Here is an 18,973-nt window from a genome sequence, read left to right on the forward strand (position 1 = left end):
CCCGGTGCGGCCCCGTTCCCGAGCAGTTGCCGCCCTCGCCTCGCCCCCTCAGCGCCCTGGGCCACGCCAGCTGCCAGCCCCGTGAGGGCCGCGTCACGGTCCGGGGCGGCTCCGCCAGGCACAGAGCACCCGCCTCCCAGCGGGTTACTTGGTACCTTGTCCCTTCCAGGGACAGGCCGTGGAGAGGTGCAACATGCACCGCCACTGAACCGCCACCGCAACTAAAAAACACCCACATGGGCTAAATTCTCTGAGCACGTTCACCAATAGAGACGACTGTTCTAGAAAACAGGGACTGAGGACATTGTGCTGGGAGAACAAGCGTTCGGCTTCTTGCATCCAACTTCTTTCCTGCTCAGGAATGAAACTTCCTAAAGCATGAAACGATGCCAAGTCACATCCCCTTCACAGATACCAGAACTGCAAATTGTCAAAGGAGTTATGGCTCAGGCACGTATGTGGTCTCCTTGATTAGGATTCCAACAAGAGGAAGAGGAACATACCACTAATTTTTTTTTCCTTTAGCATACAACACAAAATGCTACACAAAATGAACAGGATTAAAAAAAAAAAGCCCACAAACTCGCACAGCCCTACATACGCTTCCCTACGCCCCAGGTCTTACGATCCTGACTCACTCTGTGCCTATCAAGCCTGTTGCATTTCTTTACCATGCCATGTGATCTTCCAATCGGTCCCTCCTTCGTTGCTCCTAGCAGAAACATCTTGTCACCCTAATGAAAAGCTGATCAACATCATCTTCTTCACTATTAGTTTGCCATTTTCTGCATGGCTTGCACATGCTACAATTGCATCAGTAATATCACAGCTACTTCTCACAAATAAGCAAACAAATCCACACACCGAGAACTAAGCAGGCACAAGAACTCTAAAACACTGCCTATATTTGAATTCCTGACATTCATCTTTTTCTGCAAGCAGAGCATTATCTCAATTAGCAGCAGCTTGTTGAAGATACGTGGTCAGCAGCCAAATTTCCTAGAGACAATTCAGCTTCTACACACCGTTCTAGTCACTAAAAACTTCTGCGGATCTCAGACCTAAGAGTCGATGTGTTTTCTCCCTCCTGCTCACCCAGTCTTCAGTGTAGACTGTGTAGTTTGCTTTTAAATTACAAGAAATGTGTAGAAATTTGCATTGTCCTCCCCGTCTATGTAATTAAAGGTAACAATCCTGAAGGATTCCTGGGTTCATAATGCAATTATGAGTTCTAGCAAGCTCACTTGCTGATGAAGCTTTCCTGACAAGCCATGAAGTCCACACATCTTTAGGAGCAAAACAAGGAATCAGCAAAGATCTCCTTAGTAAAAACACCACACCTGACCAAACACGCTGCCGGGGAGGCCACATCGCTGTGACTCCCTTGCACACACATTTTTCACTCCTCACCCACGTCTCTGCTGCTGCTTTTAGCCACCTCTTCCACTATTGTGGCAGTAGCTGTGCACACGCTGTAGCTTGCGTGACGCTGCGATGACTGGGCTCTGATACAAGTTCTCCGTAAGGCTGCAAACAAGGAAGTTGCAGCACACGTCTGCTCCATGCTAGGCAGCAAATGCTGTATCCAAGGATAAAGAAACTCTGCCAAGCAAGTGGAAAAATAAGAAGAGCTAGCTAAGGGAGCAACAAGCTCCCTGTGGAATTCAAGACAACTTCAAATACTGATGTCAGTTACTACAGGGATGGAAGAGAAGGCAGAAACTACCCAAGAGCACTGTTGTCGTAGGCTGAAAGCACCACACAGCTATTATGTTTCTTTAAATTATAAAGCTACGAATGCAATTAAGGAAACTGTTTAAATCTTTCACTTTTGTTCAGAAATTTATGATCTGCCCTATCTCTATTAGTTTTCTCAAATGACAGACTTCCACTCTATTGTCAAGCTCAACAACAAGAAAAGGCACTGGGAATAACTGCATTATAAATGCCACGCAATAAAGAGTTAAAGAAAAGTGAAGAAGCTTTGTGAAGAAGTCAACACTTTCTCATGTGAGAGAACAGGTAGTAAGAAAGTGGAAGGACACAGTGTAAGCCTTTCTACTCTTCGCCTAGCTTTTATTAAATAGTACATACAAACTTCTTTTGTGCTTCCAGTAGATAACACGTTTTTCCCCTATTTGTCTCAAAAAAACCCCAAACAAGACTTAAAAGAAAACCCAACCAAACAAAAAAAAACCCAATTAAATGGCAAGTTTTTTGTAACTTTATTTCACAAAATTTCCCCTCCCCAAAAAAGACACGGAGGTAACGTTTGTTCCATCTGTATCAAGCATAGCAAATTAGAAGTCAGTGTTTTCTAGTTAAAGGTTCTATCTGTGGCCTAAAGGGGATGGCAGAAGAGCTCCAGCAACTCGTGCAGAAGCAGACCGAGGTGTCACAGCCACAGCTTTTCTCCTCTGCCCATCCGCTGAGGGTTTGCTGCCCCATGGCACAGCCAGCAGAAGATACTATGCACTTGTGCCTCACATACTCTACTGCAAAGTGCCATGTTTCAGCATAAATCGCTGACAAAGATGAACAGAGCTAGGCTATCAGACTCCACAGTGGAATGAAGTACAGGCACATTTTCACTTCTGCTGATGTAGCTACAAGTGAAGAACCAGAAAAGCTGACTCCCTCCACCATCCCAGCAGCAGCCACATCAGCTCCCTTGCAGTCCAGCTGTGCTGCTGCTTGCCTGGTAGTTATCAGTTGTAAAGGTTATGAACCCCAATTAGAGCTTTTGTCGTACAGCCCACAGTGGGTTTCCATGTGAAAGTTATTGCAAGTGAAGCCTCTACAGCCAAGCATGGAATAAAAACAGAACACTGTCCAAAAGCTCGCTCTCATTTCGAAAGGAGAAAAGAAAAGAAATTATATAGAATAGAAATCTGCAACTTTGAAACACAGTGATCTCAGAGTACCTCTTGGCCACAGGGACCAACTGAGATGGGAAAGCCCATCATCAGATCACTTACTTGGGAGGCAACTCTAAACAGACACTGGGAACAGCACTATCCCAGCACGGTGCACTCCCATCAAAGCCTCTTTCAAGTAACGTAAGCAGCGCTTGCACCCTTTAGAAAGCAATGCCATCTTCTTGTGGTAAAGTGCTGATTTCGCAATGGGAGGTGTTACCTGTGCAGGGAGAAGAGTTCTGCTGAAATGTCTAGTTACTATCTGCTTAACATGAGTCATCAAGCACTTGTGGAGCACTGCAGGAGTAGGTTTGGTGAGGTTTGGTTTTGTTTCTTTTTTTTTTTCTTTCTTTTTAAATTAAATCATGCAACACATGGAAGGTAGGGGCAAATAATTTTCCCAGGCATCCACCACATTGCCGGCAATGAGATGTGCCACAACAGCAAGTGTTAGCTCTATATAGCTGGTACCTATAGGTCAATGGCATTTAAAATAGAAAATCTTTCTTACACAGTGTTATGAATAAAATTGCACTTGATTTTGTTAAAAACCTCATATCATTGTAACTTTTCCAAATATTTCCCTTCTGGCATCTTAATTTTCTTCATTAACAGGAGCTTCCCCTAAAAATCTCTCATTCATGTTGGACACATGACATACAACAGGAGTAAGCCAGAATCGACCAGAAAATGGGTCTGTTGTTTCTTCCGTGCTCATGTTCCCACCCTCGCCCCAAAAAGGTACAGGCAGTTCGCCTCTAAGTGTCAATTGTAACATTGAAATATAAACTCCTCAAGCAGACATTAGGAATTTTAGTTTCACAGATTAAATATTTGAAAAGTTACAGAAGGTGCTGGAATAGTACACATTTAAATTGCTTAAAAATCCAAACTTGCAGCAACTTTGTAAATTCAAATTTCCAAAAGGTTTATAATGTCCTTGTGAACTTCTTCCACAGCAAGGCGCCCTCGTGACAATAAAGCATCGAACTTCCAAGACTGAGATCAAGAAACAAATCAGCAGGATGCACTTGCTCCACCAAGCAACTTTAAAAGAGGCGTCTCCACTTCCAGTAGCAAAAAGCTACTCCTTCATTCCATTTTGGACCTTTCAAAGTGTGTAATCATTCTTTCCTGGAAAATAAAATACCCAGTGTTGTCATTTTCCCCAATAGGTTTACATTATTCAGAAATAAGGTGGTATGCTTTGCACAATCACAACAAATACAAGCTTCCTATGCATTTTAAGCCAGGAGTCCAACGTACACAGCAGAAATACACCTTCTTTTAGAATACACGTTTGTTGGTTGCCCCCATCATCCTTTCCCCCTGCATTGGGTTTACTGTGAGGGGTTTTTGGTTGTTTTTGGTAACAGGGGAAGGGCTATGGAGATGGCCCTTTAAGAAGCTACCTGAAAAGCTCCCCCTCTGTCTTTGTCAGACCCACCTCTGACCAGGGCCAAGCCAATCAGTGGCCCTGTGAATTCATGGATTTAAGGGGCAGTGCAGGGCATGCTCTCTCTTTCACTGGCTCCAATCAGTGTGGCCCCAGGTGCAGGTGGCATGGCCCAGGCCCTGCCTGGCCTGGCTGGGCCGGCCTGACCCCAACTTAAGCTTAAGCCCCGCTGCAGCTCCAGCCCAAAAAGAGAGAGCGAGCCAGGAACTCTTCTGAATCATCAGAAGAGACCTGCAGTGGAAAAAGCAGTGGGGCCCAGGGAGAACAACTTTGAAGAACACCAAGGTTTATTGAAGAAAAGAAAGGAGAAGGGGGAGGAGGACGCAGAGCCCAGGTGCCCCTTTTGCAACCCGTGGTGAGAGCCAGCTCAACTGGCCTGCAGCCCACAGAGGTCACTGGTGGGGCAGGGCCACCTGAGCAGTGGTTGCCCTTGAAGAAGCCGTGACTCTGGGCAGTGTGTGCTGGAGCAGTTTGTGTGTGAGGGAACTGTGACCGTGGGCAGACCCAGATTGGAGTTCTGTGGACTTGGGCTGAAGCACTTCTGTGCATGAGGGAAACTGCAGCTGTGGGCACACCCATATTGGACTTTTGAGGACTCTCTCTCCTATGGAAAGGGAGTCATGTGGAAGCAGAGAGAGAGACTGGGCCGAGCCCTCCCTACCCCTGAGGAGCAGTGGCACAAACGGACTGCAACCCCCCCTGCCATCCCCCTGCACCTCAAGGCAAAAGAAAGGGGGAGGTGAAGAATCTGGGAACAAAAGCTGAGCCCGGGAAGAAGGGAGGGGTGGGGGGAAGGTGTTTTGACTTTAAGATCTGGTTGTATCTCCCGTTGTTCTACTCCGATGTTAGTAACAAAATTGTTTTGTTTTTAATCCTTATGAGTCTGTCTTTGCCCGTGACCTTTCAAGTGGTGAGAAGCCCTCCCAGTCCTTATTTTGACCAGCCCCTTTTTTGGGGTATCGTGGTGCTCAGTTATGCACTGGGCCTAAACCACGACACCCCCCCCTTGTAGTATTTTACTGCTGCACTGGGAAGATCAGAGAGTCCAGTTCTAATTAGCCAAGTGCTTAACAACTGACTCATGACTCCTTTGGCATGTCAGAAGATTAATTTGAACTGAAGATCTGTTTACTGACCTCATCTGAATCCAGAAGAGCTGGAAGAGCACTGCAGGGGGGAGGAGAAAAAAAAAAGTTAGAATTAGAGCACCCACTGAAAGCATATTACTGACAACCATTTTCAGCCTTATGTTTCACCTCAAGCTTTGTAGGATACAGGAGAGCAAAACTGAAAATAGGCCTTTCAGTTAAACAGATATAAATCAGAAAAAGACACAGAAGAGGAAGAGCCCAAGAGTCCTCAGTGACCTTCAGAGTTTTAAAATTCTCTAAGCTTCTCATTACCAACTGAACAATTTCCAAGTTGCCATGAAATAAGCTGCATCATTCATACAGAACACTACTGAACTACACTGAAGACATTTACAATATGGGAGCATGTTGTAAAAACACATCCCAGAAATTAAAACAAGCTACACTGGTAACAAAGCCGTTTCAGCTACAACGCACCTTCTATGTAACTGTTGGGATTTCACCTCTTCACAACCCTGACCACCCTTTCAAGATTAGAAAGCCCTGCAGCAAACTACATTAAAGAGCCCTTTCCTGGCTTATTCAAGTCTAGACCTTATTTTATGAAGAATGGTAGGATTCCTTAAGAAAACAAGTACTAGAACTGTAAAAAACAAATTCAATAGAGAAATCAAACTTTTTCATCCTCTCAAAGACAAGAAATTGGGCGAAGCATCAACTTCAAGCAGAGTTTTGTACTTAAACGTGGAGTCTCTGTCAAAACTACAAGTTCAGATTTGTGAACATAATTAAGCTGTGAACTTCTGTTCTGCTGTGAAAAATTTAGATAGACATTTTTAGGATGTACAATGTATTAAAAGCAGAATAGATATGGACTGCTTACATAGCTGACGATATTGCCAGAAGCATAAAAATACCTCAGACTTATTCCAAATAAAGTTGAGAACTAAATGACATTATTCAGTGGTTTACATGTGGCAAAATACTCAAAGGACTTTTTAGAGCACTAAACAGAAAGTTTAGTTTTGTTCTTTGTTTTCTGGATTGATTTATTTAGTTTTCACCTCAGTGAAGTGCAAACAAAGCAGTCTGTGGTTTCACAGTCCAAGAAGGTGTTCCTTAATTCAGCGTGTGTTCAAGTGGCACGAGCTGTAAGCCTGACAGACTGTAGGAAGCCAAGTGGAAGCAGGCTAAGAAGGTAGGGGCCAGTTCCAGGCTGAACTCAGTATCTGCCCGTGTAAGCGCAGCACACAAGTTATAAGGCATTATAATGTATTTGTGTTCCTGTGTCCAAGGAACCTGCTTTTATTGTGACTACAAAAAATACTCACACGTCTGTCACCGATGAAGGAACGTTCTCCTCTACCCACTTCAGGTCATCCTCCTGCTACAAGTACAGAAATTATATGGAAAACAAAAGTCAGTTTTCGCAAAATGCTATCACATCAGCCTACTTGAAAAAAAACCAATGTCTTTATAAAGTCAGTTAAAAAAAACAAAACAAAAACCCCAATCAAATTTAAAAAAAAAAATCCCTCTTCAACTTGATTTTGGAATTACAGAAAGCACATCCCAAGGAAAAAAAAAAAAATCAAACAAAAACCAAACCCCACCTCTACCTTGCTGTCAACTCTGTACTATTCTAATGGTGACTAGGAAAAACAGGCCCTCAGGGCACTTATTTACATAATCCAGTTTAGTCTCCCATAGAAGAACATTATCTTCAGAAGATGTTACAGAAGAAAAAACATTATCAAATGCACAAGAAGATTTTGCAAAGGTATGTTAAAATGTACTGTCAGGATTTCTCAGTTCTGTCTGACAAACACACTCTAATTCACAAAACAAGCACACTCATCCCCCCATCATCACCAAAATAGAAAAGTTTGATTTTCATGTTATCCTCAGATAAGCAATGTACAGTTGCAAACAATGTTTGAGAAAAACAACGTTACTGACAAAAATATTACTGCTATAGTCGTTCCTACAGGCTCTTTATGTTTTTAAATTTATGCATGAATGCCATTAAAAGATTCTGAGGCACATTTTCTACCTCCTAGCTGAATGTGAAACCACCACTGCTTATAAGCCATGTGGAAAAAAACTGCAGATAGGTTGAAAATGTTCTACCCAAACTATTTAGGTACCTACATAATAATATACACATCACCCCATTCAAGCACTGAATCACAAATCTCAAAATTAGAAGGCAACTAATTTATTTTAAATATGGCTCAACCTCCCTCTCAGCCTGACAAACTTGTTAAAATAATCCATTATCATAACGTAGTATTACACAGTCCTATCTGTACCGGACTGTGCAAACACTCTTCAAGAACAGACTGAATTCTAATTCTTCCACTGCAATTACAGGAAATCAGATTTTCAGAAGTACTGTAGATGGACAACACTTTGACTCACTCCTGCTCCGAAGTGAACCAGGAAACTCGTATCTGTAGGCTGAGCACTTTGCATATCTGAGAGCTACTACTGGGAGCAGCCAAACAAAAGAGGAGGATCTATATTCTTCAAGGTAGGGAGGGCATACTCACAGCTTTGTTTGCCTTTACATTCCCATTTGGTTCTTGCTTTGTACTTCGCATTTTCATTCCCTCTGAAGACAAAACAAGGAAAAAAGATTGAGATAACTGAACTATAATAGTTCATAAACTAAGTGAAAGTGTCAAGTGTTCATTCAGAGTATTTATCAAATCCAAAGAGACAGAAAGACAGACAAGTTAACAATTAAGACAGTGCTTTCCCTTTGAAAGGGTTGTAGAATTTTTCCTGACAGGTGGACTACCTAATTTTTCCTCAATTTTGCAATTTTACCTAAGAAATATCAATCTCTAGTCCTTTTCTTTAAGCCAGACATAAGTAGCATAGGACTTGAAGACACAGCTGCCCAGAGAGGCTGTGGAATCTGCATCCTTGGAAGTAACTCAAAAGCCATCTAGACATAATCCTAGGCAACCTGTTCTACATGACCCTGCTTGAGCAGGGGGTTTAGACAGCATGATCTCCAGAGGTGTCTTCCAACCTCAACCATTCTCACACCTATGCGACTCCCAAAATTTATTTACCTACTGGCTGACCAGCCACTTGATTGACTCAAAAGCTGTGAGGTAACATGCATCTCCCAGCAATGCAATTTGGCAATGCACCTAAGGGATTACACAGTCCTCCTCAGCTCCCAAACAACTCAAACAGCACTGATATATCCCAGCAAAATTGATTTGTGGATAGACAACAGCAGCAGATGTGTCACCCTACAACTTCTAAACAATAGTGTTACATGGAGAATAGACACAGTAGGGAGATAGGAGGTAGGGAAGAGAGGGTTTTTACAGTAGGAGAGGGGTGAGTGGAGAGAAAGATGCAACCCAGTGTTATAAAGCACAACTCATTCATGAAATTACATATGAATGAAAATGTAAACATATTCATCCATATGTTTGCACTGGAAACTCCTATACTAGGCCCTAATATGGAAAATGAAGAAGACTGCAGAGTTCAGAGAACAGATAATAAATGGAAATCTTTAAACTGGATTTTAAAAGAGAACTGCAAACTAAACCACTGCCTAGCAACAATATCCAAGAGATCCTTGCCATCATGACAGGATCCAAACCCATGACTTGACATATTTAATAAAACACAGTCCAGTGGACAGGGCAAAGCAACCACAACAGTAGCAGTGTGTTTAGCATCATCTGAAAACCCCAGAATTAAACAGGCAATGCAAAGACTAAACATAAAGCCAATGTCTCCTCTAAAACTGCCTAAGTCAGTGGCAACAATGAGGCATTGACTCTGCTTTTACAGCAGTAACGAAATTTTTGCTAGAGAACAAGAGACTTCCCTCCAAAAAAGGGTCTCTTCAACACTGAAATTAGATTGGAAAAGTTTTTTTCCTCTTACCAAAGCTTTCCTTTAGCATTGGCTCTTTCTGCTCATCATCATCCTCCTCTTCAGACAGTGGTGAGAAAGCAAACCTTTATGAGGGAAAGAAGGAAAGCTCTTACAATAATAACTCTTGCCACCCAGAAGATTCATTACCTCAACATTCCCATGACTTGATTATTCTGTGCAGTTCATGGTTTTTAAGACCTATGCCAAACTACATCATCAAAAGTTTAAGTAACTTCTTTTTAAATGAGTTCACCACCAGGAACAGATTTTAACTGTGCGACCTCCTACACTTACTTTCCTCAAGTCCCTACACACACTGCTTAGTATCCTTATAGATCAGTATACAGCAGCTAAAATCACCCACCAGTACTTCTTTGGATAAAGAAGCATTCCCAAAACACAGTAGTTTTAGAAAGAGGTAAGAAAGGCTCAACCTTTGGTTGTTAGCAGATGGTCTCCACAGAATCATGATGACAAAAAGGATCATTGAAAACAATAAACGCCAGATGGCATCATCCACCCACAGCTCCTGCCAGTCCTGTCAAGGGAAATAGCACCACAAGTAGAAAAAGTTGTGAAGAAAGTTTCCATGGCTTTAGCTCTTTCCCAGGGTGAACTACAGGCATCTGGCAAAGAGGCTCGTTACCCACAACGGTGAGAATTTTAGCATGTGATATATTACTCCAGACATAATCCACAGAAAAATCTGCTCCAGAATGCCCAATCTCACCTCTTACACTGCCAAATGTACATTTATCAAGAGGCAGAAGGCACTGAATACAAACTCACCGACTGACAGTCCACCAGCCTGAACTTCATGGTGGTCCAGATGATAAATACAATAGATGCTGCAATATTAAAATAAATAAATAAGCTGCTTGTTACTACAAAATATGCTAATCCAAATAGACTACTAACAGGACTGTGTTTCCCAAGCAAAGGGCAAAGACCTAAATAATGAATACTTGGAATCCAATTAATCTGTTTTGAAAAACCATGAAATTGATTTAATGCACTGATCTTACAGAGTATAGACCAGTATATTTTGCTCTTGGTTCTTCAGAGACACAAGACATAAATCAAGTATGAAGTATTTAGCCAACTCCTCACCCCTATTCACTATTCTTAAATTATTTTCATCTAGCCTCCAAACCATTGTTTCATTCTCAGTTGGCAAATAAAGCCTACCTTGAAGTAACTGAACCATCTGATCAGCTCGAGTGCCTAAACATTCAAATCTTGACCCATAAGAGCTGCAATGCTCAAACTATGCTCTCACCACAGTTTAAGATGAGACCTCCCTCCACTAAGGTGCTGTATGATTACTAACAGCCAGATGCTGAAAGGAATTTAATCAGAGCTGTCAATTAAAAGAACTGTGCTTTTTCATTTGTTTGCTTAAATTAAAAAAGCACAGTCCTTAGTTTTCTGCTCATTGTATGGATAGCATTTCCAAACAGATGAGGAGCTGAGCACCCAGAAACACCAACAGATTTATTCTTGAAGTTCGGTTCATTACTACTACAAATGGAAAGAGAAACTGAACACGTCTTCTTCCAGAAGAGAAGGCCTTATGTCACAATACAGAGTACTGTTTTTTCCAAGAATCACTCTGGTCTTCAGACACCTTAAAAATTCCGTAGTACACAGCAACACTGTGATTTTGGCAAAAACTACCTCTGTGATGTTAACAGCATAGGATAACAATCTTTTGTCCCTGGCAGCTTTAAGAGGGACGAAAGTGCTCTGTTAGAGGAACTGCACAGAACTTCTAATATCCTTGATATAGACCCACTATTAAAAAAATGGGTGTTAGAAATACCAAGTACTTTGACTGCATTTACAGGAAGGTCATCAAATGCAAAAATCTGCTTTAGTGATCAAATCACGTTCTATATGGAAATGGCAAGTGCTCTTACTTGATTAATGTAATTTTCTGCTTACCTGCCACTGCCAAGATGAGCGTGTTGGTGAAGTGCCGATACAAAGAGAGCTTCACAACATTCCTTCGAAGTTTCAGCAGTTTCATTGTTTGAGTTAAGCTGATGAATATGTATGGAAAGTCAAGGAAAGCCTCTGAAAGGGACTAGCTGGTCACAGACTTAGGAGGACACAGATCTTATGATCAACAGCTCTCCCACGCCCACACTTAGCCCTCCAAAAAGGTTGACCAGACTCAGTACAGGAGAAGTTCATCCCATGTCAAAGGCGCCAAAGAGCAGGATCCATCCCTTTCATGTTAGTTAGTCATCTGAATCTAGAACTCGTCACACAAAGATGGTATCCAAGCATCTATTTTGGACTAAGCCTGGTTCCTCAAGAAAAGCATCAGATGTACTTCTGATAAATGGAAAACCAAGTCTGAACTAGAAGTGAGTTAAAATCCAATTAGATGGTGCATACACGTATCTTCACCCTATTGCCTACGATTTTATTTCCATAGCAACAAATTAAGTGCTTAGATGAGACATCATGGTAGTAGAGAATTGGGGTTGCCATGGCTAGGCAGCAAGATATTCACATTTTAAACACTTTTGTGATTGACTTGCATTAAAAACACTTTGTAACAATTTTCCTAAACATGCCTTTGAGTTCAGCACTTGACAGCAGTGGCTAAAGTCACAGGACATTCTGGTTGTTTGAATGCAATACATCAAGACACCAAAAAGTTAACACTGCCCTACTTTGTCACCGAACTACTTCAAGATGAGTTCAAATTTTACAGAAAGAATTTTAAATTTGATGTTGCTAAGAAAGCTTCTCCCCAAAACATAAACTGAGTCTGTTCTCCAAAGGCGGCTACTATGGTGCTGTTACAGTACTACACTAGAATAAATTATTTTCATGCTTCAACAATCAGAGGCTGATAACAGACTTAGTTACTCTCCGTAACTCCGTAGGAGTTGCTCTACCGCAGATACCTGCTGGTTACCTAGTTTTCCTTGCACTGGCTGTAGCAGCAGCTTACCTGAACACTGAAATTACAGAGGTTCTATTAACTTCACCAGAAGTAGAAAGAACATGTACTCAAAGCTGATTTTAAAAGAAAGTTCAGCCAAAAAGACACCCCAAAAAAAACTGAAAGAAAACACACCCCGCGAAGTAAAATAGTGAAGGATATCCACCAGCACAGGGCAGTATCTAGGAAAGCCAGGGGAATAAAAGCCAAGGAGGCAAGATCATTCTGGGCCTGGAGACAAAGAGAGAGCCAATAAGAACAAACTGAAAAAGGAAACAAGGTACAGAAGAAGTGAGGAGGGTCAGGCTATTCTATGAGAAACCACAAATACTCCACCACAATGCTTTTAAGTTTAACTACAGAAGCAAAGGGTTTGAACTAAGAGTTTAGCCCAATGCACAGAGGAGAACTTGACAGTATCATGTTTTCAGTTCTTCACCTGCAAGGCAAGCACCATTAAAAGGAGCCTCTGCCGAGGCAACTGCTGCGATGCTGTGCTCTACACTTCCATTACAGAAAAACAGCAATCAGCTTGTTAGAGATGCAGTAATTAAATCTTTTCCACTATCCATGGACCAACTGAATACTCCACTGAGTAACAACCATGAGTTTGACTGAAAGTGGCTAAAACTGCCTTTGTGTGTACATCGAAAATTATCTGTTTCAGCTGAAAGCAGCAAATCACCTCCTACTCTTATTGCAAATTACCTCTTATTCTTTTTAAATATTAGGCAGAAATAGTAAGTTGTGAATAAGCTCGTAGCACTCTGCAGTTTATGAAAGGATATCCACAAAATAATACAGGCATCAATCATGGACAGGGCCAAGTTTGCTATCAGAGCCACAGTGCCATAGAAAAACTGAAAAAGTACCAAATATATGACAAGTTAAATACCTTATCCCAAACCAGCAAAAACAGAACAACAGAAATTTACATCCTGAGATGCACTTCTTAATGAATCAAAACAGCAGCACCGCTCACTTACACTTCCTCAGGTACAGCCTCCAAAATTGGAGTGGTGCTTTGTTTTGCTTTGTGGGGGTTTTTTTGGTGTATGTTTGTGGGTTTTTTGGAGGTTTTTTTTCTTTTCATTTGGTTTTGTTTTTAAGACTCATGGCCAGGTGACCAAGCTGTACATTTGTGTCTGCAACTAGCCCTATCTAATCAGAAGTATTAAACTCAAGGGTCCAGGCAGAATATAGTGTCTGAAACCTGACTAATCAGAACACTGTTAGAATTATTTCAAAATACACATAATTACATCCTGATAAATAGAGAAAATGTAAAACTTAAAATAATTGTTACTAATCCATATCCACAGTCTCAGATTTTAACCACTTTATAGTCTCTGTTCCATTCTTTCAGCACAGCCCTGGGATTCTCCCCTAGTATATAAGCAAATAAAGCCAGTAGCATCTGCAGCATACAGGAAAATTCAAGCAGTTATTACTGACCCCTGTGACTCTGAGAACACCTTCCATGCCAGAAAACAACAGATAAAGGGCTCCAGCCATAACTACTTTATGAAGAGTGACTCCAAGGCGAGGCCTGTTGGAAAACAAAGTGAAATTTAGATTAAGCAGAGGGGGGGGATTTGAAGTCAAATCACCTTGAGACTAACGTAAAGCATGAAGCATGTGAATAAAATGTCCTTGTGAAAAGTCACTTCTAGATCCAAAATAATTTTATTATGGTGCTCGAAGCTTTTTCATTTTGTCTTATGGTACGAAATGACTAAGGAAGAGATTGGTATCAGTCCTGTTTCCTAGTTAACCTGTTTAGCTTTTTACAGATATTTCAAGAAGTCTCAGCCCACCTCTTCACCAGTTTCCCCAGCATACCCACACACTTTCTAGAAGCTTCCACTACCACACAGCATGTTGTTTTACCACTGAATGCAGCTGGGGACAGACAGATGAGCAGCAATCTTGGCAACAGAAGCCTCCTAAAGCAGAACCCACCCCCACCAGTGATTCCTGACCTCCCCCATTTCTAGAAGCTCCTCCTTGCACAGAAGGCAGGCATATAAAGCTCCCATTCCAGTCAGTGTATCTCAACAGTGGCTTGGAAACCTACCAACAGTAGTACACAGAAGGGGATGGGAAGAAGACTAATCACCATATGGAATTGTATGTCTCCATTGAGCAGTGCAGAAGTCTAGACCTTTACAGCACTTAACCAAAGCACCTACCTTTTAAGCAGCAAAGTACAGGGAGATGAATACACCCCTAAGTTATTAAAAACCAGCAGTGAAAAGCCTTTTAACAGAACACAACAAACCTATAAGAGAATTACTCACTTGACTATCCCATATCCCAGGCTGACTATGATGACCAGAGTTCGAGCCAATGAGCGCTTCACTGCAGAAAGCAGTTCTGCCAGTATCACTGCTCCTTGAACTACCGAAAGCAGAGGAGAAAGCTTGGTTATTAAACTATAATTTCTGTTTTATTAACTGTTGCTTTTTAGTATGAAAGCAGACAATTATTTTCAGTAATTAGCCCACTAAAGTGTATAATGTTTTTATTACCTAAAATCTGGATTAAGTTTTCAGAAAACTTAAGGTCACATCATAAAAAAAAAAAAAAAGCTACTGAAAAATTTTACATCCACAGAAAGTGCAGAATAAATGATCCATAAAACACTTATCCTTAAGATCAGCCTGGATGATCTTCCAAACAAGTGAACCAACAAAGCTTTCTGTACCACAGGTGTACCCAATGAACAAAGTCATAATGAAATGTCACTTGCAGAGTTTTATTTGTACGTATCCCTCCTAAGAACTCAAAACCAGAGTCCCAAAGTTTTATATGGAGAAAAGCACTTAAGACGGAATTTCAGGCTATGGGTTGAATACCAGAAGTCATATGCAATGCTGTCATGTTGAACAAGGAATTTCAAAATCTCTTTCCAAGGCCAACATTTATTGTAAGAAATTAATTACAAGCTACACTTAGGAAGTCCTATTTTAAACTTCAAGCCAGCACTACAGTGAATACTTTCCAGAATCTGGCATTTTACATCCCTAAGACACTACATTCAGAAGTCAGAAAAAGTAAGAGCATTTCAGCTTTAGAAGAGCACAGATCATCATATTTACAATGCATCATTAATGCTGAAACTCTGGTTCCTTGTTCTTTGTTTGGAAATAATCCTCAAGTAATCATATGCATCTGTCACCCCAACTCAGCACAAGCCATTAGTGTCAACAGTTAAACTGCAAGCTGCAGTTTCTCCCTACCAGATTCTCCTGTGTAGCGGATATTCTGGAACTCTGCATAGAAAACGGCTTTCTCGAGCATTCCCAGGAAGATAACAGCACCAATCCAGAACTGGATCCTCAGGAGATCTCGCCAGTAACAGGCCGACCACGCAAGCCATAGAACCCCGAAGAACACGTACACAATACACATCACCATGAAAAACTATTACACAAAAAGAAGCAAGAAAGAGGAATCTTAGACCCAGATAAAACAGTTCCTTGTTCCCATTCCACAGCTGTAAGACATCTCCATTTCCTCCCTGAGTACAGCAACTTTCAAAGTCTTCATATACAAAAGTGACTATAAACAAGCATTGCTCCATTTGTCTTTTCTGGATTCTTTTTACAGTGGCAGTCTAATTTCTCACTGCCAACAAAGGGAATCCAAGAAACTGAATTTCTGAGCCACTTCTCTCTTGAAAAGCAGTCTGCCAATTTATTCACAGGTATTTTTCTATGGGAGATATCAAGTGCTACTAGCTTTCAAAAACTCAGGGAAGAGCTCAGGGAAATTATCAAGCACTAGAAACTCTGCCCCTTCTCACATATTATTCTGTTACTAACTTCACTGTACATTTACAGTACTCTACAAGTAAGCTTACAAGTCACCTTCACACACCGTTCCACAGAACAAAGATAAGCAACCGATGGTTGTAACCTCTCTGGTAAAATTAATTTGGCAACTTCTCTTAAAAGTTAATTTCCAGCAAACTCAAGTTTTTGGCCAAGCTTTAGGTCAGCCAAAAATCTGGCATTGAAAAAGGACACCGAGATTAAGAAGAGGAATAAAAAGGACTAAGACATTAAATGAATAGCAAGAAGTACTTTGCTTAATTATTACTGTCCTACACTTTGGCTGTCTCCTCTTGCAGAAGGTAGATTTCTTTTAAAACCAAGCAATTGAAGTTAGCCGCACGATCCACTGAAGCTTTCACAAACTGAAAACACCTTTCTTAGAAGAACAGCTTACTGATCCTTGCAGATTTTCGTGTCTGACTAATCCACGCAGTTCAAATGGCAAGGACCTAGGCATGCCAGTTCACATTCAGATGCTCCATTACAGAAACATTTGGACACAGACCTTTTTCTAGACCCGCCACATGGGGATATTGACACTAGGGAATTGGATGTCAACAGAGCTGCTAGAGGCTTTTTACTTCTGTCAGGCTCTCTTATTTACAGGCCACTTTTGCCAATACGGTCAGGCTCAAGACCTTACTTGTTACTGATACCCAGCTGAAGTCTGTCTACATGACATCAATATTGAAGTTCTTTTATTTTCTTAGACTTCTAGACAGAGGCAACTAGCAAGAACTCCTTTGACTAAAAAAGGGATTAGCTCTGTATAGTTCAGTTATGCTTTCACTGTTAGCAGTATTAAGAACCTCCTCATGGGGTGTAAGACAGCTGGCAGAGGAAGGATTAAGCTGTAAATGAACAAAGAAAGCAGTGACAAATAAAGGGCAGCTGTAAAAAGCACAGAATAGCAAGATTTTCCAACATACTAGGTAAGAAGAAAAACAGTCAGTAAAACTGCTTAGTTTGGAGCTAATGATACTTATAAATTCTGTAACGAGAAATTGTCAGGCATCAAGTCAAACAATCCAGAGAAGGACAAAATCAGCGACACATGTAAATGTCTGTCTTCCCTACCTTGAATTTATTAAAAAAAAAAACCCACCACAAAAAAAACCCCAACACAATCCAAGAGAAAAAGCCCAAACCAAAAAAACATCCTCTGCTAAATTATTTTTTCAGAGACATTTGCTTTATGTTTCCTAAAGTATGGAAGAAGAGTATTTCACTGATATCCAAATCAACTAACAGCTTTACAGGTCAAAGAAAAGCCAGTTTACTTACAATCATCAGAGGATAGTCTGCAAGTGAGAGATACTCATATGGCCCCTTCAGTTCTACTGTCACTGTCAAAAGACAATGAAATAACAAAATTGGAAAAGAACCAGAAGGAGGAAGCCAGGATAAAGTACTTGACTGATTTTCACTCAAGCATAAAGAAATTCCAAATCTCCACATAGCTTTCAAATTTAACTTGTACTTTAATCAAAGAAAGTTAAGATTCATAACACACCCAGCTAAAAGCATGCAATTAAGATTACATGCTCCATTAGCAAGTAAATCATGGCAGCATTTAAAATAAAACTAATCTGTGCTGGAGATTCATGTGTAACAGGAAAGTTCAGAAACACACACAAGTTAACTTTTTAAGGCAATTTTCCAACTTCTTTAAAGTTTGGATAGGTTATCAATATACTGTTAGGTATAGTATAATACAATTTCAAGATGACAATTATGACCTTTGTATCCTACATGATCTGAGCTTTATTAATATAGATCACTGTGTTGGTCTGGACACTTCTGAAACACAACACCAAGCCTCCAAATTGAACTGCTTGGGATTCTTCCTTGGTTCCATCATTTCACTGAGAGACCAACAGCCTTAGGACCTTCAAGACACTAATAATCACCTGTTTACTTATGGTAAGAAACAGTTGTAGTATGTAGTACTTACATCTATATGAAGTGAAAGGGAGTGTCTTATGAAAATGAACCATACAGTATATATTAAAGTATCTTAGCACACACTTAGACTGGTATACCTAAAAAAAAATGATACTATATTCTTAGTTTTCTATATAAACAGTTAACTTACTTGTAAAGGGCTTATTCTGATATGAGGAAGGTGTTGTTTTCTCAGCTCTTTTAACTCTGGTAGTAGAATTCTTTGCAGTTGTAATTCCAATTTGCACAATAAATATATATGGCCCATCTCGCCAAGTTTTGATAACAGCATTCATTGCCTGAAAATGAAATAATGCATAGTTAAGAAGACACAAGACAGAAGTAGACTCACCATACATGGGTGGTATCTCCCATGTAAAAAGAAAGTTCATCTCTTCACAGGCCTAAAACTAGTTAATAAATATTTGATAGATAAAACTTGGAAATCTAATACTGGCTTACTGGAAGAATCATCTCAATGGTACTGAAAATGCTATGAAGAATTCAGCAAAGCATCCTATTCCTTGTTTTCAATCTAGAAACATTAGGACTGCCACAGAGATACTACTTTCCTCCTGAAATCAATTGTTTGGCAACAGCACAGCTACATATAACTCAACTCCCTGGTGAAGCCTGTATTTTCTAGCGTAAGATAGAAGAGGTAGCTGAGAACGAGAAAATTTCCATAGTCACTTCCTGTGGAAACTACTACTGTCCCACAACAGCTCTCATACCTGTAAGACTCAAACCCCACAAATGAACTAGCAGAGGAAGCTTGTCCAGATAAATATTTGCACCACAAAACAAATCAGAGATTTCTTTGAGTTCCAGCATACACAACTGTTAATGCCACA

General features: G+C 40.7%; 1 protein-coding gene across 1 annotated transcript; it reads right to left on the reverse strand.

Annotated features, from left to right (window-relative positions):
• Positions 1 to 3,708: 3,708 nt before the first annotated feature.
• TMEM87A (transmembrane protein 87A) lies at positions 3,709 to 18,418 on the reverse strand (the record flags this gene model as incomplete). Its single annotated transcript, XM_010187375.1, has 14 exons — positions 3,709 to 4,052; positions 5,511 to 5,541; positions 6,797 to 6,852; positions 8,018 to 8,079; positions 9,387 to 9,460; positions 9,812 to 9,915; positions 10,167 to 10,225; positions 11,322 to 11,430; positions 12,499 to 12,567; positions 13,792 to 13,885; positions 14,637 to 14,736; positions 15,579 to 15,762; positions 17,460 to 17,521; positions 18,271 to 18,418. Coding segments are annotated over 14 exons (1,194 nt in total), but the record flags the coding sequence as incomplete, so codon positions are not given.
• Positions 18,419 to 18,973: the final 555 nt, after the last annotated feature.

This window comes from Mesitornis unicolor, unplaced genomic scaffold, assembly GCF_000695765.1.
Source record: "Mesitornis unicolor isolate BGI_N332 unplaced genomic scaffold, ASM69576v1 scaffold19296, whole genome shotgun sequence".
NCBI classification, from domain to species: domain Eukaryota; kingdom Metazoa; phylum Chordata; class Aves; order Mesitornithiformes; family Mesitornithidae; genus Mesitornis; species Mesitornis unicolor.